Genomic DNA, 24,161 nt, shown 5'->3' on the forward strand with positions numbered 1-24,161 from the left:
CAAAAATTTACTCTCTTATTATTATGTTAAATTATGTGTATTAAATGTATTTAGTTTGGACGTTTTTGATCATTTTTCGCCCGGATATCATCGCTGTTTCGGTCAGATAGACGAGTATTGGCTTTTTACTGTTTTCATTATCAGGTCTGGGTAGGCCTGAAGGGGCGAGGTCGTGATTATACGTCTTGTCCACCCGAGAGTGTTCTGTCGAAACTAAATATTCTTCCTGATGCTACAAATTCTTAAATATTTGAAAAACGAAGGCTTATTTAATTAAGAAATGTACATATTTTTCTCCGTAATAATTAAGCATGCCAAAGAGAACCGGAACCGATCTACTTACAGGTTCATCGCCCAGTCAAAAATGGAACAGTGTTGATCGTGAGTTCTGGTCTGCGAGTCGGTGTTATTAATATTTAATTATTCAGTCTGCCTTTACTTCCGGGTCAAGACAGACCCAATAAGAGACCCTATGCCAGTTCAGGATAAATGGAAAATATTATAAAAGTAGAAAACGAAAGTCGTGTAGTCGTGTAGTTTGGTCGTTTCCGATCGTTCTGGATCTACATTGTTCAAAACATTGATTTTGAATTTTGAGCCTTTGTCCAGCTTAAAAAATGATTTTTTCTATATTCTTTAGGTTTACAAAAATTTTAATAAAGTTTTTTTTTTATTTATTCAAATTTAAAGTAAGAACAGCAGATCATAGAAGAGTTGAGCTTTTCATGCTAAAAATGCGTATTTTTCATACAAAAAATCAATTAAAGATTTATTATTATTAAAGATTTTTGGAATACCGTGAAATTACTGTCATGATATCTGCGGGGTAATGAACTAGAAATTACATAGATCATTTCCAATTATTCTGAATTGCCAAACAACCAAACTCCTAAATGAATATATTTGTCTAATTAATTTAATTACCATCTGAACAAATTATATATATTATGTAATGAGATATAATCTAATTTTTTCGTGTACGTACATCCTGAAGGTAGCCAGCAACGATTGATTTCTGATCAAATTACGTACTATTAGTAAGGAGGACCCTGGGCCATCTCCCTTTCAGTCGACTTACTGGCTTGTTGGGAATTGTTGGACATAGATCGGGCTAATGCTTTAACCATAGTTTTTCATGAAATATAGAAAATGTTTGGTGATTAGGTTTTTAACGGAGGGTATTTTGAGGTCATTAAGAAGTGTACTGTTAGAAACGTAGTAGGGAGCGTTGATAATGATCCTGAGGACTTTTGATTGGAAAGCCTGTTTTCTTTGTATGTTGGAAGGTTTAGCTGTGCCCACAGTTTTAATCAGTAAATTTAAATTTCAATAAAGTGTTAGTCTTTTGTTGAGTCAAAATAAAACCCTAGGTAGCTTTCAGAGTCAGTTTTTGGGAAAGGATAGAATAAATGTATTGAGGTATTTCAATTAATTATTCTTTTTATCTAAGGTCGTGGTTGAGATGAAAAAGCGAGTGTCACGAGCGAGATTCGAACCCACGACCTTCGGCTCAATACCCTGGTCTTCGGCTCAATACCCTTCGGCTGCTAACCACATGAGCAATCGTGACTTCGATCCATTCGGACACCAACTCCTCATCTCAACCTACAACCGTTCGAATTTTCCCTCTAATTCCCATTTTTCATGTCAACCAAAAGCTTAGATAAAAATATTAATTAATTGAAATAATTAATTTAGTCGATTACGACAACTAAACATATGTGGATTCATACTGAGGAATATGTGTGGTGATTAGTGACCGTTAGTCGATGATTATTCGAAAATCGTGAGATGCGGTCTGGTGTGATGTAGGTTTCAGAAAATAATAGAAATACTTTGATTGAATATAACAAATATATTTTTTTGCATTGTATAAATTCACTTTTTTTCGACATCCTAAATGTATTTGTTAAATTTAAACAATGTTTGTAAATCCCAGGCCCTGAAGATGATCTCAATAAAGATCGAAACGTTGGCACGATAAAGAAAATGTTCTTTTGAAACCTACATCACACCAGACCGCATCTCACGATTTCCGAATAACCATTCAGGAATATTGTACGATTTTTTTATTTTTTTTTTTTTTTGGGGGGGGGTTAAACTAATAAGAGTACATTTGCTTCCATTTATCTTAAGGCGCCATAATTTGCTCCATTCTGCTATTCCCAACACGTGTGCCTGGAGCTTCTTTCTGTACCAATATGTTAGGAGAGGATTGAACATAATAATTTTTTTAATCGAATTTATATTCATTTTGTAGGACGTGACCCCCTTTAACACGACATTACAAATTCATTTGCCCCTCGAAAATGATCGCTGTACGGTGGGAAAGGACAAAACGGACCCAAAAGCACGACGCGCAGAGAGAAATACGAAAATAATTATTCACAAAGTGGTTTGAGCTTACTTCAATTTTATAATTTCCAAGTAATAACGAATCTTGATGGCAATCAAAAATGATGATTAAGAAGTAATTTCTTGGAAGATGTTAATATCGAAGTTTCATCGGAGTCACGGAGCGCGGGAGAGGGGGAGGAAAAAACGCAAAAATGAGATTTGCTTAAGGAATCGCTTACAAATTAATGAGGAATAGATAAAGCGTCATTAGAGTCGTCAGATTGGTTCAAGTTGTTGCAGGAAGGGTTCGAAGAAGGGGTGCTTCAGGGAGGAGGAGGTAACAGCTTTAGATAAGGACGGGAGGGTGAGTTGTTCAAACCGTCGAGGGAGACATTTTTTATTCACGGATTTTTTTACTCATTCCTACAAAAGCGCGGCTCTCGTTTTGCTTTTATTCTCGTGATAATTTCTTTTCTTGGGCAAAATCCATTTAAAATCGTATTTCTGTAGTTTTATTGCTAGCCTATGTTCAAGTCTTTGCAGCAATAATAAATAATTCAGTATCAAGTTAGAATGACTTATACTGACTGTCAAACTTTAATCATGGTTAAAAATCGATAAATCGATTACTAATAACTTAAATATATTTCATCCAAACTTACTGTATTGTATGGTTATTTTTTATGGTTTTTTTTTTTTTTTTTTTTTTGGCATTGACCTTTTGTCTTCAGCCATGTTTGTTATTATTATTATTTTTTTAAATTTGTTCGTTATAAATTATTTATATGCTGCAACGAGTTCGTTTAACAAAATCGACCAGGGCCCGATAAACATCGAAGTCTTCTGTACATATTAAGAATTTATAATTATAAGGTTTTGCTATTTCGCACTGGTCTATCTCACCGAACATAGTCTTCCTTTCTTCATCATATTTTTTGCAATGCCACACTATATGTTCCGCATTATCTATTAGGTTGCATACGGTACACAGATCACTGTCTTTCTTTCCTATCATGTGTAAGTATGCATTACAGATGCAGTGGTTTGACCGTAGTCTGCCTATTGTAACAATGGCTTGCCTTTCAAACGTTTCTTTGGTGAACCAAGGAACGCATCCGACTTTCGGAAAGATGGATTTATACCATTGTCCAGTGCTTGATGATTTATATCTATTCTGCCACTGTGCAATCGGTCTACTTTTGATAACATTGATGGCATCGTAATGGGATATTTTCAACACTTTTTCTATCTCTGGTTTTTTGGTAGCTGACTTGGCCAAATCGTCGGCTTTCTCATTTCCTTTCAATGAACAGTGGCCTCTTACCCATAAGAATAGAATTTGCTTTCCTTTATACCGGAGATCATTTATTTTATTTATAATTTTAACGGTCAATTCTGTACCATATGGTTTTATGGTTGATACTTTATAATATTTTATTACACATTCAATTTATTATATATCTGTGTAATAAATTGAATTGTTGTTTATTCCGTTTATTAAATCATTTATACCAAAACTGTACAGGAGAGCAAGTGTTTAGGGCGCCCGGATCGGATTTCCCACGCTAAGAGTCCTGGGTTCGAAACTCGGCACAGACCATGGTTTTTTAAATGGAAATAGCATGAAAGAAGAATCTTTGAAAGTGGTTTGATCCCTTGTCCTGAACACCCAACGGGTAGTTGGACATTAAGCCCTCCTTAGGCCAGAACTTTGAGAGGAATTACTTTAGCAAAATTTGACCACTAGTTTAGGTTCAGAGGTTCTCATTCCAATTGTGTTCGATTTCACTTTGAAAGGATAAGAGACCCTTTTACCTAATACCTGATCCTATAACCCCACCCTCAGAAAGCTTCATTTAATCAGTACCTCCTCTGTATGAAGGGGTACTCCAAGGAAGTATCTTAGGACCCATCCTTTAACTGTATACATCGCAAACCTATCATTTCTGAAACTATCCCTATTTTTGCAGAGTAAGTAACAGGAGAAAGAGAGACAGAAATTGAAATATAGAAAACGAAAAATAATGGTAGAGTGCATACAAGAAAAAACGAAAGAGGGAGAGAGAGAGAGAGAGAGAGAGAGAGAGAGAGAGAGAGAGAGAGAGAGAGAGATTGTCTTTGTATTTATTGGATACTATTTTTATTTGAGAATGTGTTTATTTATTTGTGTTTCTTTAACTGTTTATTCGTGACTGTTTGACACAGCTCATTCAGTTTATTAGCCGGTTTATATCAAGGCACAGAGGCCATCAATTTTTCAAGACCTGCCAGTCTTGTTGGTTTAGCATCTGGTGCGCCGTGAAATCGGATATAAAAGTTACAATATTGTTTAACATATCCTTCCTTAAACTCAGACCCCTACAGGGAATATCTATAAAAAGCACTAAAAATATATAATGTTACAAAAAATCCACTAGAAATAATCGGCCAATTAAAAAAATCTTAAAGATAACATCGTTCCAACCATTACCTCCTTAAAAATGAAAGTCAGACTACATTTTGAAATAATGTGAAATAATTTTCATGATGTCTGCGGGGCAATGAACTAGAAATTACATAGATCATTTCCAATTATTCTGAATTGTCAAGCAACCAAACAGACTCCTAAATGAATATATTTGTGTAATTAATTTAATTACCGAACAAATTATATAAAATATGTAATGAAATACAATCTAATTTTATCGTGTACGTACATCCTGAGGGTAGCCAGCAGCGATTGATTTCTGATCAAATTAGTAAGGAGGTCTCTCAGCCATCTCGGCTTGAGTTGCCCTACTGGATTGTTGGATAATGTTGGACATAAATCGGGCTAATGCGTTAGAATGTGAGCATAGTTTTTCATGAAATATAGGCAATTTGTTGGGGGTTATGTTCTTAACGAAGGGTATTTTGAGGTCATTCAGAACTGTACTGTTAGAAACGTAATAGGGAATAATTAATTAAGGTTTTTAGTTGAGATGAAAAAAGTTAATGGCACGAGCGGGATTCGAACCCACGATCTTCGGCTAGATACGCCGCTGCTCTATCACTTGAGCTATCGTTACCTCGATCCGCTCGGGCATCAACTTCCTATGTCAACCCCACCTTATGTTTTCCCTCCTTTTTGCCATTTTTCAAATGCCGTGTAATCGGATTCGAAATGGCCACGGAGATCTTTAGTGAAGTGTACTTCATTTTAATTCATGTCACAATATTTTTTAATTTATCTTTATTATTTATCTATGCAGGGCAAGTATTTAAAAAATCCACTAGAAATAAATTTGTTAGTGTGAATGAGAGGTACAAACATACCGATTTTCCGATCGAAATTGTGAAGTACTATCGGCCAATTTATAAGCCGGTTTATATCAAGTCACAGAGGCCATCAATTTTTCAAGACCTGCCAGTCTTGTTGGCTTAGCATCTGGGTACGCCGTGAAATCCGATATAAAAGTCACTATTTTGTTTAATTTATCCTTCTTTAAACTCAGACTCCTGCAGCTATGTCGCTCCTCGGAATGAAGGGGTACTCCAAGGAAGTATCTTAGGACCCATCCTTTGATTCGAAATGTTCTCCACCCTCCGCAATGCACAAACGAACCCGTTTTCTCATATTAGCCACTGTAACTCGAACGTTTAATTTAATTTTAAGTTTTTCAGCAGCGGGCAAGATCTGTTCCTTTAAAATTACAACATATTGTTAACCAAATATTAAATAGATAACTAAAAACATTTTAAATTTTAAAACTCTTTTTACCCCAGGGAATAATAATGCAATAATCCTGTATTCAAACTTGCAGTCGTGTTGGTAGATAAGTAAACACTTGCACTATTTCGGTTTCGAACCCAAATTAAAAAACGTTTAATAAGTTCATTCACAATTTTCTTAAGTTTTTTATTGTTTATTATTATTAATCAATCCGTCAACCACGGTTTTTTCTTTTCCTTAATCAATTTCTTCATCTGTATACAAAGCAATTACACCACTAAAAAGATATGAAATGGAGTATGTTATCTGAAATTTGTTGGTCTCTAGTTTGGAAATAGTAGTTTAGAATCACCATAGTAAGTTTATCAACTTAATAAAACATTATCATTCAAAGTTCTGGCTATAAAACACATATTTCAAATCTTATTGGAAATTTAACGTAGTTTTCAATGGTACCAACGGATTTGTCCAAAACCTTTTAGTTTTAGAGTTGTCTTTTTTTATTTGAAGCAAAGTCGTGATATCTTAAAAAATCAGAAAAGGGAAATATCTCCGAAACTGTTGAGATTAGACCATAGTTAATTAGGACTTTTTGGTTCCATTTTGAATGTAGAATCTACCGGCAAAGTTTGTAACCCGAGTAGCCGAACACCCTGAACATTTAGGCTAATTCTGGTGATCTTAACATTCTCCTGCTTAATCCAACATGTACGAAAAAATTGAAGGTTAAGAAAATAAAATTAAATTGATTCTTATTTTATACTTTTTATGAACGAAGTCGGTCCTTTAAGGAAGACGTGAACTAATTCGAAACCCCCCTCCATCGAAAAGTTTATTTTTCACCTTGTTTGGAATTTCTCAAATAATTACAAATTACAATTGGAAATCACGGCACGGGTTTATAAATCCCGATGTGATTTAATTACCCGGCGAATTCCTCAAGGGAAAATGACCGGAAGCGGCGGAAACGTACTTGTTCAATTGGAACTGATGCCCACGCGCCTGCGAGCCCTCTTTCGGCGATCCTGCCAACCCGGGGTCCTTTCATTTAGAATTATTGACGTTTCGAACCGCAGCCGGAGGTTTCATCAAGGGACGTCACACGTAAGTTGTTTACTAGTCTCGTCGGAATCAGTTGACAAAAATAGAAATCATCTCTAATATTTCATACACAGTTCAATTAAACAGAGGGCTGTCAGTTAAATCAGTAGCTTTGTTAAGCATGTCGAAGTACCATAAAATATAAAACTTGTATCAAAAGTTAACGCTAATGAACGAACTAATAATTACAACAAATAGAACCTTTTTTAAAGCCCTAGTTCTTTTTTTCAAGTCATGACTATTTTCATTTTCAAAAAATAATTGATAAAATACGACACTATCAAACAACGCGCTTTTCGATACAGTAATAATGACTTTGTGAATTGTATGTAGATGTAACATTCGGGATGTGTGATGCACTGGGCTCTTTGAGAGCTATCGTATCCCCGGTTGTGTACCTATAGCATCTGGTTCATTATTAGGCCCGGTTCCAGTAATTGCATTTCTTCTATAGTCATGTAATACTTCCCAAAGCATTTCCACCTGCTGGCGTGTAGCTCCACGGTTTTTTCAGTAGATGTGTTAGTTCTCTTCTGCAGAATCTACACGTACCGTGTTGAGTTGTACAAACCGCTTCATATGTCTGTTATGTCTATTCAATCCGCACCTTCCTTTTAAGAATCCTGTTAGGACTCGAAGTTTATCCTGCATTCAGTAGTTTCTTTCCTGCTGAAACTCGCTAGAAGGTTCTTGGTTTGTCTGTGTCCAATGAGTGAATTCCACTGTTCCCTCATTTTCATCCTACTTATTTGCCTAACATACTCATTGATAGATGGAATCCCTATGCCACGGAAGGTCTCAGGACCTATCAGCAAGTGTCGTGGCAAGGATGATAGTTTCCGTGTGATTAGTTCTTGCGATAGAACCTGGCAGCTTCACAGTAACAACATATGGCCATAGCAACGGTTGTATTTCTTCTACTGTTTCATTGCACAAAACAAGTGTTATCCTGCTTCCTTTGAAGCATTCTGTTGTTTCTTTCCTTGTTAAACTCGCTACAAGATTCTTGGATTGTTTGTACCAATTCCACTGTTTCCTCATTTTCATCCAGCCTTTTTTGTCTAAGATTCTCATTGATAGTGTAAATCCCTATGCCACCTGTCAGTGATGTAGCAGCTCTCTTCCTTGCAAGGGCGTCCACTATCTCTTGCCTCTTCTCCTACATGTCCTGGGACCCAGTTAGTAACTTTACTTTAAGAACCTCCTAGCAAATTTCGGAACGAAAGAAGTAACAGAATGTATCAAAGCAAGCAGGAAAAAACAGATTCTTACAGGACACTGCAAACTAAATGGACATTTAAAAAAGATTGGTATAATCCAAGAGGGCACATGCAGAATCCGCAAAGAATCCGAGGAGACATCAACGCACCTATTAACAAACTGAGGTGCTACACTTGCCCGCAGGAGGAGGTGCTTTGGGATGAACAATGTGACCATAGAAGAGATTCACCGGTGTGCTTTAGGCAGAGCCCGGTGGATACAATAGCTTTTAACGGGCCAGTATGTTACACCCCGATTAATAAATACTTCTAACTAATCTACATTTACATCTAACTTTATTTTGCATGTCTAATTTATTTAATTTAGTTTTTCAATTCAGCACCATCTTCCAGCTAATGGTGTATGAGTTTACTGCTATCTGACATGATAAGTAATATTCTTGTTTTTGAACTTTTTGTTCAAATTGAACTAGTAGATCTCTCAATTGCATGAATTACGGCCTGGAAAATACTGGAGTTTTTTCCCTTGGGTTCTGAGTATTTGGTTCAGGACCGAAAACTCCCGTCCCGTACCTTCCTGTCGTCTAGATCAGTGTACCAACAAACGGTGTCGTTCTTAACAGCTTCTCTTTTCCAATCTTTTTTGGTACTTTGATCTGGAAATTTGGCTTGAATTCAAACATCCTGTTCATGCCATCCCATGGGTCCTTCATTAGGCAGTTATCATTGCTCTATTTAAGTTTTAGCCTTGTTGGAGGTTTCTCTTTAATAGTGTTAATAATGGTTTTTTGTGCTTTCTTTATTATAATGTAGTGGTGGAGGATTAGTCACCATATCTTCTCCTTTCTCTGTATTTTTGTGAGTTCTTTCTGTTTTACTTTATCGGCCCGGGAAATCGCACCGTATGCGATAATAGGTCCCATAATCATGGTGGGTTTAAAGGATCCATTAACCTTTTCGAGACTGATTTTAGGATGGTGAGGCTTATCCTCAATTCCTCGAGGAATATCATATAACCTGGGGTAGTTGAATGAAGACTGCGTGTGAATGTAATTTATTAGCGAGAATGAGGGGGAAATTACCCCGAGGAATATTATATACTTTTGGGTAGTTTCAACGAAGTCTGGTGTGTGAATGTAATTTATTAGCATGATTCTCAAGCGTATTCTTAATTCCCCGAGGAATATCAAATTTTTAGACCTAAAACTGTCCATAATAAACAACCTAATAGAAATAGACGTATATAGAAAACCCACAACTACAGACACTATGATACCAGCGGATTCTTCCCACCCATGGTCCCAAAAGGCTGCTGGTTTCATTTGGCTCATAGACCGGATGTTAAAACTTCCGTTAACATCTGATAACTATAAAAAATAATTAAAAACTATTAAAACCTTAGCAAAAAACAACGGGTATCAAGAAATATTTATTGATAGATTGCTAGTTAAAAGAATAAAAAAATTAACTTTAAACGAATCAACAATAGGACTCAGTCACCCCACCACATATGAATCAGTAGGTTTCCGTTGTTTGCCACACATTGGTGATTTATCGCAAAAAGTTAGTAAAATTTTTAAACAAGAAGGGTTTAGAATAGCTTTTAGAAGTACGGGTTCACTTAAAAACATCCTCTCAAAACCTAAAGACAAAGTAGACAACTTGGCAAAAAGTGGGGTTTACCAACTCAATTGTAATGATTGTGATATTAAATATATAGGACAAAGCGGTAGAGAAATAAAAACAAGAGTAAAAGAACACTTGCCTAAATCGAGCAAATTTTCGGAATTTAAGGACCATCTAAAAGAAACTAAACATAATTTCAATTCAAATTTAAATACAAGAGTGTTACATAGTTTCAACAAAGGGAAAGAACTAGATTGGTTTGAGAAATTTGAAATTAAAAATGTAAAATTGAACATGGTGATAAATACATTAATGATATAACATATTTTGATCTACCTCCCATTTTAAATATGTACATAAATAATATCAAACATCCAAATAATTAATCTAATTATTTTAATTTGTTATTACTTTTATATTAATTTATAGTAATATTAAGAATTTATTATTCTAATATTTATTTGTGTTATAATTTCCGCGTTTCGCACGTTCAAATTGAGCGTTATTAAAAAAACCAGCTGATAATTGGAACGTCGCGTTGGCGGAGGTATCAGCGGTTCACTTTGGCAATTCATGTCGAGAGACGTGGTTGTAGAAGTCCTTCAACCTGATGATAAGCTAAAAGGCTCGAAATCCGGATCGTTGCAAAACAACTTACTGTGAGTAGGAACTACCCTTTTAAAAAGTATCAAATACCCTGTGATAGTTTGAACGAATTCAGGCGTATGAATGAAATTTATTAGAGTGAATGAAGGGAAAATCCCAATATTATATATTGAGCACTCTGGGGTAGTGTGAATGCTAACCAGACTATCATGGTTTTATCTTGTTTCTGTGTATTTTTGTTTGCTATATGCTTTATTTTATCCATAATTAACGAGGCCCTCAGGTACAGAGAGGCTAGCAATAGAATAAAGAAAAGAAAGAGTTGGTTACCTTTATATCATACATCATAACTCGGCTGGAAAAACAGGTAAATAAATTAGTAGGTCTAGAACGTGAGAAAGAAAAGAAAAGCTAAGAAAGAGAGGACTGGCGATGACCAATGTCGTTTGCAGGCCCTAAAACTAAAAACAAAATTAGAATTTTGATTGAAGATTTTGATAAACCAGCCAATAATGACTTTGAGAAATTAAATTATAAAACATATAAAAATTCAAGCGTTGTATTCACTGAGACAAATCTGTAGTTTTTCACTTATTATCGAGTAGATTAACTGAAAACAGTAAACAAATGGAATTTTTTGTTCTTTACTAAAATTTTTAATTGTCTATTGTGTCTTTGAGAACTTTAATGGATCTATTATGAAAATATATGACAATTTTGCCAAATCTGTTATGGGTGAGAACTAATCAATCATCCATCATACTGACGCTATTTAATAAATTATTCACTTCCGGTAATTAGATTTTTATTTTATTTATTTCAAATTTCCCGAAAAGGAGTGAAATTTAATAAAAATGTAAATATTTGAGAGTAGTTACTCTCTCAAGCCCCTTAATGTTTGAAACGAGTCGGTATGATACAATTAAAAACAAAAGGTCTTTTTTTTCTAGAAATTTAGTTAAAACAAAGAACAGATTGAATTCAGTTTCGAAGAAATGAGTAAGAAATTTAATATGGTGATGACCGTACTATTGAATAGAGGCTAAAGAATAATAGCAGTCCGGCCCCTCAGGTATTTCCATATGAATGAACTAGCGTTGAGTGGTTGTAGTGGGTGTCCGTAAAGTGACATTTGTCAGTCACTAAAAGATGACAGACTGCAGACTGACTCACAGATGATTTAGTTACCTCTGCTGGATAGGCTCTGCTAAATAGATTCAGAAAAAGGGAGGGTAGGAAAGGGGAGACCCAGGAACCCCAACTCCGTCCGGTCGGTAATTCTGGCTCCAAGGCCCCCCGGAACGACCAAAAGGCGTCCTCGGCCCCTTCATTCTCTCCCGTTGGCTTGCACGGAGCGGAAAATGAAATGCGATCTTCATAACTCTAGCCGGTCAATTTAATTGTGTTTGAAGTCCTCCGATCATCTGAAATCATTCCGAGAAGACGGGTTTTTGATTTATTCAGTTTAAAAAGCTGGCCAGAGAAATTGTGTCATCCTTAGAGGGATCGCAGACCAAACAACACTTTTTTAAATCGAATAAATAATAAAGTCGTCGAGGATCTGTATGTCTATCCACGCGGTTATGTTCTGCCAGACTAGTTTTGACATCCGCCATCATCAGAGGAGGATGCTTGTATGTGTTTCATCGTGTGTCCTTTTGATAAGTTGTGATTAATTCAACGAAGATTATACAATAATTATTGTGTTTCGGCGTTTTTAAAGAAGGGGAACTGGTAATGCGTCAATGGTTGGTCTGTGCGTCTCCCAGTCTCATGTCATTTTTATGGGCTCTAATGGCTTTTTAAATCAAACACTGGAGAATATACGATATCGAATCCCGCCCTTGCTGAATTTCGTCTTTCCCATCTATTTCCTAATTTCAAGGGTAGCGTAACTTGGTCATCCTGAGCCGCCTAATCTCATCTGACAGCTAGCGTTTCGGCTTCTCGCCACTTCAGTGATAGGTTTGTGCGTTTTTTTATATACACTTAATTCCTTATTCCTGCGCGATGGTTGACTTCCACCCCGAAAGTTATTTGGTAAACCTTGAAAATGAAAAAAATAATTTTTGTGGTTTGAGACAGCTCTGAGGATGGCGAGACAGCGACCAAACTTCAAGTAATTACATACATAATTCCCCTGGCCAACTTTTTAAACGGAATAAATCAAAAATTAATCTTCTTGGATAGATCCTTAAGTCGTTCATCGAGATTTTGGTCCGCCAGATGAGGTTTAGCTCCGTCATCATCATTGAGAGATGCATGTACGTTTCATCGTGTGTTTTTTTGATCAGATGCAATGCTTTCTTTTGCCAATGAAGATTGTAAGAGAGGATTTTTTCGGCTTTTTAAGTGGGAACTCGTAATTCATCAATGGTTGTTCTGTGTGTCTCTCGTCTTCGTGTCCTTTTTATGGATTCTAATGGCTTCTTAGTTCAACCACTGGAGATTATAAGATCATTTAACCCCATTACCGAATTTCGTCGTTCTCACCTAGTTTCTATTCACTACTTTCGTGGTCCGCTTGACCAATTAATACATGACAATTAATTAAGGTTTTTAGATGAGATGAAAATAAGTTAATGGCACGAGAGGGATTCGAACCCACGACCTTCGGCTGCTCTACCACCCACCTCAACCCCACCTAGTTTCTAATTTCAAAGTGTGATTCCTTCATGATCACCCTGGTCCTCCTATTCTCGCTGTTTTAATATGTCAGAAGCTCTTCGCCGTAGTTTTCTTGCCATATTGAGAGTTAGGTCTGTCCAGCACGCCAACACAATGATTTGTTCTGGTATTTTAGCTATTTCGCCACTTTTAGTTGTATCTTCAGGTTTGTGCGTTATTTGGTACTTATTCAAAAGTGGGTGTTTCTGGTACGATGGCCGAAGTCTGTCATGGAAGTTATAGAGAAACCTGGAAAAGGACAAGTACGAGTGCTGTTTGGTCTTTATAAGAACAACTAGAAGAAAAATCTGTGCTTTATTTTTTTTTCTGGTAAATGGTGCTTTTGAATCATTCGAATGCCTTCGGTTTTCTTTTTCCCGTACTAGTTGTACCCTTGGAAGTAAGAAGACACATTAGAGATAATGTTTGTAAATGGAGGATCGTGCTTAACTCGAATTTGAGGTTTGGGGGTCGGATTATCCCCGATTTCAGAGAGTAATGGCACGTCCGGGCAGGGACAAGTGGAAGAGCAGGTGCAGATCTGCATTTGAATACCCGACACCCTACATCAGGCTAATCTGCAGTCACCTAACCCCTCTCTTTCATTATCCCTTGATGTTATCATTACCGCAACAGCGGATCGAATTATAATTACCGGATAAAACGGGGAGAGCGGGGAGGAAATGCACACATGCCTGCAAATGGACACAGGCCGAGTCAACAAGTGCGATTGTTCAAGTTTTTAAAGGGTCCCGAGAGCAATATGTGACATTTTCTACCCGGCGATATTGAAAGCCTTTATCCTGACACGGTTTCCTCTTACAAAAAACTATCCTTTCCCAAACCCTTCGTGAATATCAAATGAGGCATCAGACTGACTGAATTATATATATCAAAGTTCAAACAGAATGCAAGGATTACTTATATGATTTTTATCTTTTCTCTATTGACTACAGTCAATGTTTAAAAAGGATATCTCTTCGTTGCCTAAAATAGTTAATAATGCTTCTTCCCTGGTACATGGAAGAATCACGCCATTTTTATGCTATTTTGCTGGTTTTTGTAAATCTTATACCGAATTATGACATATATTCTGACTTATAAAATAGAATAAGCAGTAAAACGTGGATAATCCAACGAATAATCGTTCCATGTATATATATTGAACATTAAAATATGTAGTTACTGATCTGACATACATAATCAGTGAAAGAAAACTATAGGTTCGTCAACCTGCAAGATTTAAAAGATTTTAAAGAAGAAATCACCCAATTTTAATGCAAATATAGGCTAACATTTATTTTTATAAGTTTTGTTCCTGTCATTAATTAATAAAAAATTGAAGACCTCAAGAAGAATCGTCCCTTTCTGCTTCTTCTGCCAGTTTTATCAGGTTGTGGAAATTGTGGATAATTTTCAATTATCTCAGTGCGGTGACACTCATCAGAATGGTTTTACTAAATATATCACACACCTTATAAGTGGCAGGCAGAACAGTTTATGTGTTCGAGGGGTACAGTCATTCTAAGAGAGATTCGGAGCAGGTGTTCCCCAGGGACACGATCTGGGTCCTACAACATTACAATTCTAAATAAATGACAATAAAAAATCAAATATTCTTCGGGCTTAGCACTGTTTGCATTTGAGACTGTGGTACGAGTTCTTACTGAATTATTATCATATCTAAAGAATTAATGCCAACGGGGGAAGAGAGAGAGAGACAGAGAGAGAGAGAGAGAGAGAGAGAGAGAGAGAGAGAGAGAGAGAGAGAGAGAGAGNGAGAGGGAGGGAGGGAGAGGGAGGGAGAGGGAGAGAGAAAGAGGCCGAATAATATATGTAATAATATATATAACAGAAAAATTAGATTTTTTCCCCTAGGTGTAAACCCATACTAGACCCATTATATGAGAGTTGGTAACGACTTTGAGGTTATAACTTCCCATAGTCGACCAGAGTAAAATACCTTGGCCTTACATGGGCAACAATAAAATTTTGAGTAGAAAATGTTTTAAATACTTCAAAAAGTAAAGAAACAAACAGAAAAATATTGATTTTTCCCTCTAGATGTAAACCCATACTAGATGCATTCCGTGAACATTGGTTACAATTTTGATTTCATCCCACAGTTGACCATGGTTAGGTATGATGGACTTCACATGAACAACAACTAAACTTGGAGTAGAAAAATGTTTCAAATATTTCAAACAGTGGAGAAATAGACTTAATAACAGCAAAAGTGAAAGGTTCCCCCTTGGGTAGATACATACTAGATCCATTCCATGAGCATTGGTTATGACTGTGATGTCATCCCATGGTTGGACTTCACATGAACAATAAACTAAATTTTGAGTAGAAAAATGTTTCAAATATTTCAAAAAGTGATGAAAACAGCAAAAGTGAAAGGTTCCCCTAGGAGTAGATACATTCTAGATCTATGTGTGGGTTTATTTATTTAATTAGTGGACACAATACTATACATCAAAAAATAGAGAATCAAGCTGAATAACAGAAAAACCGAAGGTTTTTACCTAGTTATTCAGAAATTGTGAGACCGCATCTCACAATTTCTGAATAATTATCGATTAACGGTCACTAATCACCACACGTTTTTACCTAGGTGTACACCCATACTTAATCATTATGTGAGAGTTGTCATACCATAGTCGATCAAAGTTAAATACTTGGAATTCACAATGGACAATAAACTAAATTTTGAGTAGAAAAATGTTTCAAATATTTCAAAAAGTCCTCAACAAAATATGAAGTACAATAAAACTCATTTTTTCAACTATATGCAGGCCCATACTTATCTATGCATCGCCTATATGGTCAAATAGGTATCCATCTAATTATACTAAAATTCAAGTTGTCCAAAAAGAAGCTTTAAGTTGGTAAGAAATTTTTAGATCACAGTGGCTGAGTGGTTAGGACGTCTGACTCGTCTTTTCCAAACAAGCAGTCTTGGTTCAAATCCCAGCAAAGCCCCTGGCTTTTTAATTGAGAATAGTATGAAAGGAGAATTGTGAAGTGATTCCTTGTCTTCGACGTGTAGTTTATAGTCCTCTCATAAAACAAGAATTAGTATCCTTAAGTAGGAAGTGTTGCAAGTTAGACTAGAAATGACTACATAATACAAAGCATATATACAAAATTTATAGAAGTTTGTGTGCATTGCTGATAACAACATTTCAAAAGAAATGTCCTTTTTTAAATTAATTTTGTCTAAATAAATCACTGACTTTGTCGTGTTTTTATCTGTTTTAGCAAGAAGAGCGTCAAATATGAATTAATGAAGATAATGAAATGTTGTGTTGGTTGTTTTTCCTACCGGTGACATTGGTGTTGGGTCTGAGGGGACCACATCATCCTCAGGGACATGTTCATTACAAGCCGAAACAAGATGGGCCCAAACTGACACAAGACAGTCAACTTCTTCATGACGTTGAGTAAGCAACTTTCTACCCGTTAATTTTGTTATGTTACTTATATTGTTTTTAAACTTGAATCTTTAGACATATCCAAGACGATCTTAATAATGTAATTTCTGAGGAATATTTGAAGAAAATGACCCCGGAGGAGCTCGAGTTTCATTATTTCAAGTGAGACATCTCAAGCATTATTTTTATGTAGTTTATTGTTCCGAATCAATTTTACAGAATTCATGATTTTGATAACAACACAAAGCTCGATGGTCTTGAAATTTTACAAGCCATACGGCATACATTCGAACATTTAAAATTGGGAAACAACCTGGAAGAACAGAGCGAAAACAAAAAGTTAAATATTGAAACCGATTTTGGATATGTAGTAGGTAGGTTGATAAATCCAACTTGTATGTAGACTGTAGAGAACCCATTGCTAAACATGTTTATACTTTTAGAGATGATCGATCAAGTTCTAGCTGAAGACGATGTGGACAAAGATGGATATCTTAGCTACATGGAATATGTAATTGGACGGCAAAAAGATCAATCTAAAAAAAAGAAATTTATAAAGAATGAATGAAATTAAATTGTAGAAAGTTCGTTGCACAAAATAAACAACTAACAAAACAAATAAATAGTTTGTTAATTTTATTTATTCTTAATGCAGGTTGTTTTTGTGTTGTTTTACTGGTGGACAGAGAGTCAAAAAGTATGAGAGTCTCATCACATGCTCAAAATTTAACTTTTGTTCATTACTACAATTGAACAAAATTTGTCATGAGCACTTTCTGTTCAACAGTGATCAAGTTTTTTAGTTAATGAACTAATAATGTTTGAACAAGGCAAATTTTTATCATTCAAGTCAACATTTCTTTTCAATCCGAGACATTCTTTTCTATCTGAAACTACAACTAAAAAGTTGAACCAAACGTTCACAATAGATTTCATTCAACTTTAGTTGATCAATAAATAATGAATCGCGAGAATACTCCTCAACCCTCTGGGCCATCATGGTCGCATCCATTTCTTTATTAAAGTAAAATAATTACTGTGATAATGCTGTTAGGTGTTGCCAATGAGGGGTCAAACTGTTTATTTTCTACATATTATTCATACCCAGGACCACTAGACCCCTTCAATATAAAATAGAAAAGAAAATGTTCAGAAGCTTAATTTCTTTTTAAAACATAATAAGAGCAGAATAAATTGTATGATATGCCTGCCCAAAAATGGACTATCACTGACGAATAAAATTTTGTCCTCTTATTAGAAGGGTTCATTATGCAGAATTAATTTTTTTAATATCATAATCATACATATTAATAATTTGTATTACATGTATACAGAAATCTTATCAATAAATTTATTTATTACTAAAAAAATTAATTTGATTAATATTCTTTTTCTTATGGTACATAATTTCGACTCTATTTCTGACAGAATTTTTTTTCACGCTAATCTACAAATTGGTTTGTCACAATGACAATTTGAGAACTGATGAGGATTTTGGTTGACTCAATAACAAGATGTGAATGCTTTTCTTGGCTGGTTTCTCACCACGCAAGGAATCAACTTCTTTTCCAGAGGGAGTTCAGTAGATGTTAGTACCCAAGGAACCAGGAGTAACTGCAAGAAGAGAAGCAAAAAAATCCAGACAAAGAAAATAGTGGGTTAATCATTGTTACATAATCAGGAAACGAGAACTTTCTCACAACTACAGCTCCTTCCCTATAAAAGCTTCACTCTTTTTAATCTTACAATTAATTAAGGTTTTCAGTTGAGATAAAAAAGTCAATGGCACGAGCGGGATTCGAACCCACGATCTTTGGCTTGATACGCCGCTGCTCTACCACTTGAGCTATTGTGACCTCGATCCACTCGGACACTAACTTCCCCTTGCAAAATGCAAAATATAGGCTGGGGGTTCACGTAGCAGCCGAGAATATATTCAGACCACACGTTTTAGCATCCTAAAATCGAAAATATTAAAAAGAAAAGATAAAAGTAGCTTGTTGAACATCATCTATAACTATCCTCAAACGCCTGTTCAATTAGTTGAATCAACTAACTGCCCTGTCTGAAAAAATTTAACTGAATGAATTGTCCGCTTATAAGAGACTATTTCATTGAAAAAACTATAAATGTAGTGCCCGAGTCTGTTTTGGCAAGTTTTATTGTACTGGAGTTTGGACTGAAAATAAAATACAGGCTGAAAAGACAGCTTTACACAGACCATATTTTTTTTAAATTTAAATAAATTTTCAAGACTAAAAAAGTTTTACAATTTATTATGGGTAGGAGAAATCTTAACAAGGCTGCATAACAAATTATTTATTTATTTATTTTTTAACAAAGCCTTGTAATTGTATTTATTTTATGCTTGTTAAAATGTTTTTTACTTTCTCAATTAGATGAGACTGTCATGAACCCGGAATTAATTGCTTCAAAAAGTAAATAATAAACAAGTTAAAATTCCTGTGTATATTTTGAATTAAGAATTTATATAAGAAGTAAACAAAAGCATACAGGCTAAATCACAATAGACATTTCTATATAAAAATAATTAAACAACAATATAAATAATTAAACAATGGCTTTTTCCTTATGTCTGATAAAATATAAATTAACAAGAATTGCTCGGTTCTAATGCTAGCATTCCCATGGAATTATTTACAATATAAATAGAATAAATAAAAATATCAAATTTTATTTTAATGTACTTAGTAATATTAATGTGCGCATATCACTGAACAAAATAACAAGTAAGTTTATAAGTATATCGGCTTTTCCTCTTTAACCAAATCGATAAAAAGCGTTGATTCCAAATTTTAAGTGAGAGATTAGCCCTTTTAAATATTTTGTCCCTATTATTCTATTTTAATCACCGTTTTACATCCCATGTATAAATATTAATAATTTAACTGAAACGAGCAAGGAAAAAAAATATATAGAAACACTTACAAAAATATGTACAATAAAAAACTGTTTCTCATCCACACACAGGATCATGGAAGAAAGGCTAATTTCAAACTTAAACTAAAAACGAAAATAAATCTGTTATAGAATTAGTTAAGTGCAGTCGATGTGAGAAGGGCGACTCCCCTCTCGTAAAAACTGTGGGCGTCTTGTCCCGGAGCGATGTTCAAGTCGACGGTGAACAATAGTTCGCACCTCGTAGAATTCAGATACACAGGAAGGGATAATTTTCCCGCATTGCTATCACTTCCAGCTCTGAGAAAAAAATAAAATGATAATAACCCTTTAAGAAACTTTTTTGTTTTTTTAATTTACTTACCTCTGCCACCTAAGAAGAGTGGTAGGAAGGTCCATCATTATCGTTGAAGTTAAGAGTAGTTGGTTATTCCTACATTGTGCTCCTTGTAACTTCAAGCCTAAAAAAAATAAAAAATTATTTTGACTGCAAATAAAAATATTTTTTAAATTTTTTGCACACTATATTTTATACAGTAATGCCAGTGCTGTGCCCACAGGAAACCTGCCGTGAGAAGCCAACCAATGTTGTCACACAGTATGAGGAATTAAGGGGCAAGGAGGTCTCTAGACCATCGTTAATTAAGGCAGGTTTCGGGACCTGAGTGTGCAGTTAAGATGGACTGAAAGATTGGTGTGAACCTTTTGGAATCAAGAATGGATCAGTTCATTGACAAAAAGAATGTTAAAGTCGTTGTGGTTATTGAGCTTAATGACATAGTAAGTAGCTAATTTGTCTGAGGACTTTTGATTAAAAGCACTAAGCAAATCTCAGCAACAAAAAACAACTAATATATTGGGCCTAATGTTGGTTGCCAACACATTGGCCATCATAGGATCATCCTCATCAAACCAATGGGTTGGGGGCCAGGGATTCGGCCATGTGGAATCAGTTTGCACTAAAAACTAATAAAACTTGTGGACTTCATCAACACCACTTCCAGTTTTGTTTTCTTCTCTTTGTCTTTCACGATGAAAAGATGGCAATAAAAGTTCCATTTTCTTTTTTATATTGTTCACAATACTTCTAAAAGCTCACTTTCCCTCCAAGCGTCTAATCTTTCCAATTTGTTTTTAAAATTGCAGTTTTTAGCATCCCATGAACATTCCTGTTCACGATAAAATCCGATAAGTTTTGGTGCAGTCTCATTATTCCATGCCATATTCCAGCACTTTTCAGCATAAGAAGAATGAACCAATGAACGTTGAGCCGGCATCTACACTAGGCCAACCCAACGTAATCTTTTGAACCACCAGCAGTCCAAACCTGGACCAAGGCCAACCTCTTCATTTCATTGGCTGTGATTCTCCTCCCGTACACACTACGCAAATCTCAGCCAAAATGAAAAGCAACAAACTGCTTCATTGACCGTGATTTGCTTAGTATGTACCACTTTTACCAGAACGACACAATATCACTTTGTATGTCCAAAGTGGTCACAATGGCCTTACATAAGTAGTTTACTTGTTGATGACGATTTCGGTCTAGAAGTCTTCGAAGAACCGTCATTTTCAAAAAGTCCAAGTCTTCTGTTATGTTGTTGTCTCTTTAGTTTTATGTACGGATTTCATGTCAGTCTGCTATCTAAGTATGGTCATAAGTACTTGGTTGAATGTTAATCAGTATCTCTTTTTGCTACTGTGCAGTAGAGGGGAAGATGTGAATACATTTTTCTTCATTCAGTTTGTCCTCCCCTTTTTGCATTAGTCGTATTGGAATTGCATTGTAGGTAGTTTGGATAGAATTTGAGTTAAGAGGACAAAATTGCAGTGGGTGGTGATGATTGTATTAAGATGTAGGTAGGTTAGAATATATTTAATTAAAACAATTACCTATAACGGGGAAACTACATCTATCCATAGATGGAGTCGTTGCCTGATCCAAAATTGTAACTTCAAGAATAAGCTCCTCGAGCGACCAACTGTTGGCCTGGGCGATGCATTGCCTCGTTGCTGTCACGTATGCTTCAGGGTTCATCAATCCTCCCAACCAAACGGGCATATTCTATAACATTACTCGTCACAATCTGACTCCGCAACACATAGTATGAAATTTACCTTAATTTCCGATGGCCCTTTTTGAGATGCGAGTTGGGAGATTTGCTCCAGCTGTTTGACCCTTTGACTGAAATCCGTTACCCATTGAATGACGGTACATCCGCGCGGAACTGTGTACCGCCTCCATGAGCTTGGCAATATACCCCTCACGAGATCGTTGAGCATAGCTCGGTGATAGTTTGTCTGTTTCTTTTCACCCTGCAATATGTAAATATATATATCTTTTGTATCTTCTTTTTTGACATTTTAAACTATAAACTATACATGTGTGGATAAAAGATCAAAAATTCCAAGAGTGTACCAGATTAATTATAAAGTGATTTCTTTCTGATCTGTTTTAGGTACAATTTTTTTTTTTTTTTTTTTTCAATGATATTTCAACTACAAGGTTATATGAACCCTCAGGATAGGTGTTTTTAAACAAAAGCCCATTTGTAAGTATACCAGCTATGAATGCAGGGCTGCTGGATTTGAACTCAGGACCTTACCTTGATGAGCGACCTTACCATGTTAATGCCAAAACCGTTGTGGCAACCAATGCCCTTACATATTTTTTACAAGACATCTTTCACAATCCAGAATTACCCTGCTGTTTATATGGAGGTTTTTAGCTTTATTTTAATGGCAGAGAAATAGCCCATTGCACTTTAAAAGGGGCAGGAAAATTCAAGATTGCGACCACGGTCTCATGGTACATGATAAACAAAGTAGCTAATACTTTTCTAACCATCTCTGCTACTGTGGTCCCCCATTTAAATAAATTAATTTTAATTAATCTTGATGAAAATGTTATAACTAACCTGACAGATAGCAACTACATCCGCTAAATCATGAATAACATCTCTTAATAATTTAGCTCCAGAATTAACCTCCCTTTCAAAATATCTGTATAAAGGATCTTTGATATTTTCCACTGTCCTTTTTAAAGTCTGAAACCAAATTTACATTTTAATTGTGCACAACAGTTTAAATACAATGTGAAAGGAAAAAACCTACTGGTAGATTTGTTGGTAAAAGTTGAAGCCAAGTTGTCGCAGAATTGTAAAGGATTCTCATCCAGCCTGGTCTACCGTCTGTCGGCCTTGTAATGCTGCTGGGCGAGTCGTTCATGCTGTTCTTTGTAAGGCTGTTGACTTGAGCTGAATCGTCAGTGTAAGCTAGTTCATCCTCGTCCTCGAGCTGTTGCATTTTAAGCAGCTTTATGACCAAATCCGTCCCTCTGTTCGTTAAAAGGACTTTCTCGGCGTTGTTCGGCAGTCCGAGCCATGAAGGCGTCTGTCTGTCCGAGAGGGATTCAATCCAATGAAGGAAATGGTCTCTCCTCGTACCATCCGGCATCGTGATATGCCTGTGGCCACCAGGCGCACCTGCGACTCCGTCAACATTAGCCACCAATGCGAAATCAGATTCAAAGCTCTTTGGCGTGAATAATTTGGCTAAGAATGAGGAGAGCAGCCTCTGGTCAAAATCATTGTCAATCTTGCCTCCATAAATACACTGTGACAGAAGTGTGACTAAAGCGTCCCAAGGCACTTTCTCAGGGGCTAATTGTGTCCTTCCCTGTAAATAAAAATATTAATTTAAAATAATTCAATCAAAGTGAGTGATCCTGTCTAATTTCCTTCTTTTCGAGAGTAAAAAAGTAAAGTAATTCTCATCATACAGGAGAGCTTAACCAAAAAAGAAAATTTTCTGTTGGGTGTCATAGACAAGGAGTCAGACCACTTTACTATACTTGCTCCATATTATATACAATTAAAAAACCATGGGCCAAGCTGGGATTCGACCCCAGGACAGCTAGCACGGCAAATATGAGTCAGATGCCCTAACCACTCGGCCACCGCGGTCATCTACTTCTAGAGAATGAATAGTGTGTTTTCACAACCTTTCTATTGTTATAGAGTGTGAGTTTGTACGAATACACTACTGTAATTAGTGTTGTTTAAAGCAAAAAAAGAAATGACAGGTGCTAAATTAATAAGAATAGGAAAAAAATATTTAATTGTTTGATTACATAATATTTCTGTTTGCACAGGCAATCTGTGATTTTGAACAAGCAGGAACTGGATCACTAGACATCGCGACAAAACTAGGCTGGAAGCAACAGATCATGTTTTGTCTGGCAAAGTACAACTAAATGTAGTACAACTACATTACCAGATCGTACCAATTAAATATCCCGCAGTGCTACATCGCCTTATTAGTAACATTTACATTAAAGTGGAACTTACAGCTGATGTTGCATCAATCCAGGTGTCTAAAGTATCGCAAGCGACTCGTAGATCGGATTCATTAAATTCATAATGTTTTGCCCATCCGAGCGGTGAATACCGTAGCCTTTCTTGTACAATAGCATTGAACCAAGCGAGGAGGAAATATAATCTAGCCCTTTCACTCGGCTGTTTCATCATCCTCGATGCCGGAACCTAAAATACAATA

At 35.8% G+C, this 24,161-nt stretch overlaps 2 protein-coding genes across 5 annotated transcripts in view; one reads left to right on the forward strand and one right to left on the reverse strand.

Annotated features, from left to right (window-relative positions):
• The window catches only part of LOC106672480 (multiple coagulation factor deficiency protein 2 homolog), a 78,268-nt gene extending 60,985 nt beyond the window's left edge, over nucleotides 1-17,283 (forward strand). Inside the window, exons 1-5 of one of the 3 annotated variants that reach the window (XM_014403941.2) lie at nucleotides 7,078-7,132; nucleotides 16,513-16,694; nucleotides 16,761-16,847; nucleotides 16,905-17,059; nucleotides 17,129-17,283. In XM_014403941.2, coding sequence (XP_014259427.1) covers nucleotides 16,552-16,694; nucleotides 16,761-16,847; nucleotides 16,905-17,059; nucleotides 17,129-17,253 — 510 coding nt within the window. In that variant the 5' untranslated portion in view covers nucleotides 7,078-7,132; nucleotides 16,513-16,551 and the 3' untranslated portion in view covers nucleotides 17,254-17,283. Of the gene's footprint in view, nucleotides 1-7,077; nucleotides 7,133-10,602; nucleotides 10,635-16,512; nucleotides 16,695-16,760; nucleotides 16,848-16,904; nucleotides 17,060-17,128 lie in introns of those variants that run through there. The other 2 variants (XM_024226188.1, XM_024226189.1) reach the window with 2 other exon arrangements.
• A 1,850-nt stretch (nucleotides 17,284-19,133) lies between these two features.
• The window catches only part of LOC106672481 (dynein heavy chain, cytoplasmic), a 41,723-nt gene continuing 36,695 nt past the window's right edge, over nucleotides 19,134-24,161 (reverse strand). The window contains exons 56-62 of one of the 2 annotated variants that reach the window (XM_024226197.1): nucleotides 23,954-24,148; nucleotides 22,719-23,282; nucleotides 22,523-22,651; nucleotides 21,723-21,920; nucleotides 21,498-21,669; nucleotides 19,969-20,065; nucleotides 19,134-19,904 (exon numbers count right to left, since the gene is read on the reverse strand). In XM_024226197.1, coding sequence (XP_024081965.1) covers nucleotides 19,739-19,904; nucleotides 19,969-20,065; nucleotides 21,498-21,669; nucleotides 21,723-21,920; nucleotides 22,523-22,651; nucleotides 22,719-23,282; nucleotides 23,954-24,148 — 1,521 coding nt within the window. In that variant the 3' untranslated portion in view covers nucleotides 19,134-19,738. The remainder of the gene's footprint in view (nucleotides 19,905-19,968; nucleotides 20,066-21,497; nucleotides 21,670-21,722; nucleotides 21,921-22,522; nucleotides 22,652-22,718; nucleotides 23,283-23,953; nucleotides 24,149-24,161) is intronic. The other variant, XM_014403943.2, reaches the window with a different exon arrangement.

The sequence above is a fragment of the Cimex lectularius genome, unplaced genomic scaffold (genome assembly GCF_000648675.2).
Source record: "Cimex lectularius strain Harlan isolate CLEC.00 unplaced genomic scaffold, Clec_2.1 scaffold64, whole genome shotgun sequence".
Lineage (NCBI taxonomy): Eukaryota > Metazoa > Arthropoda > Insecta > Hemiptera > Cimicidae > Cimex > Cimex lectularius.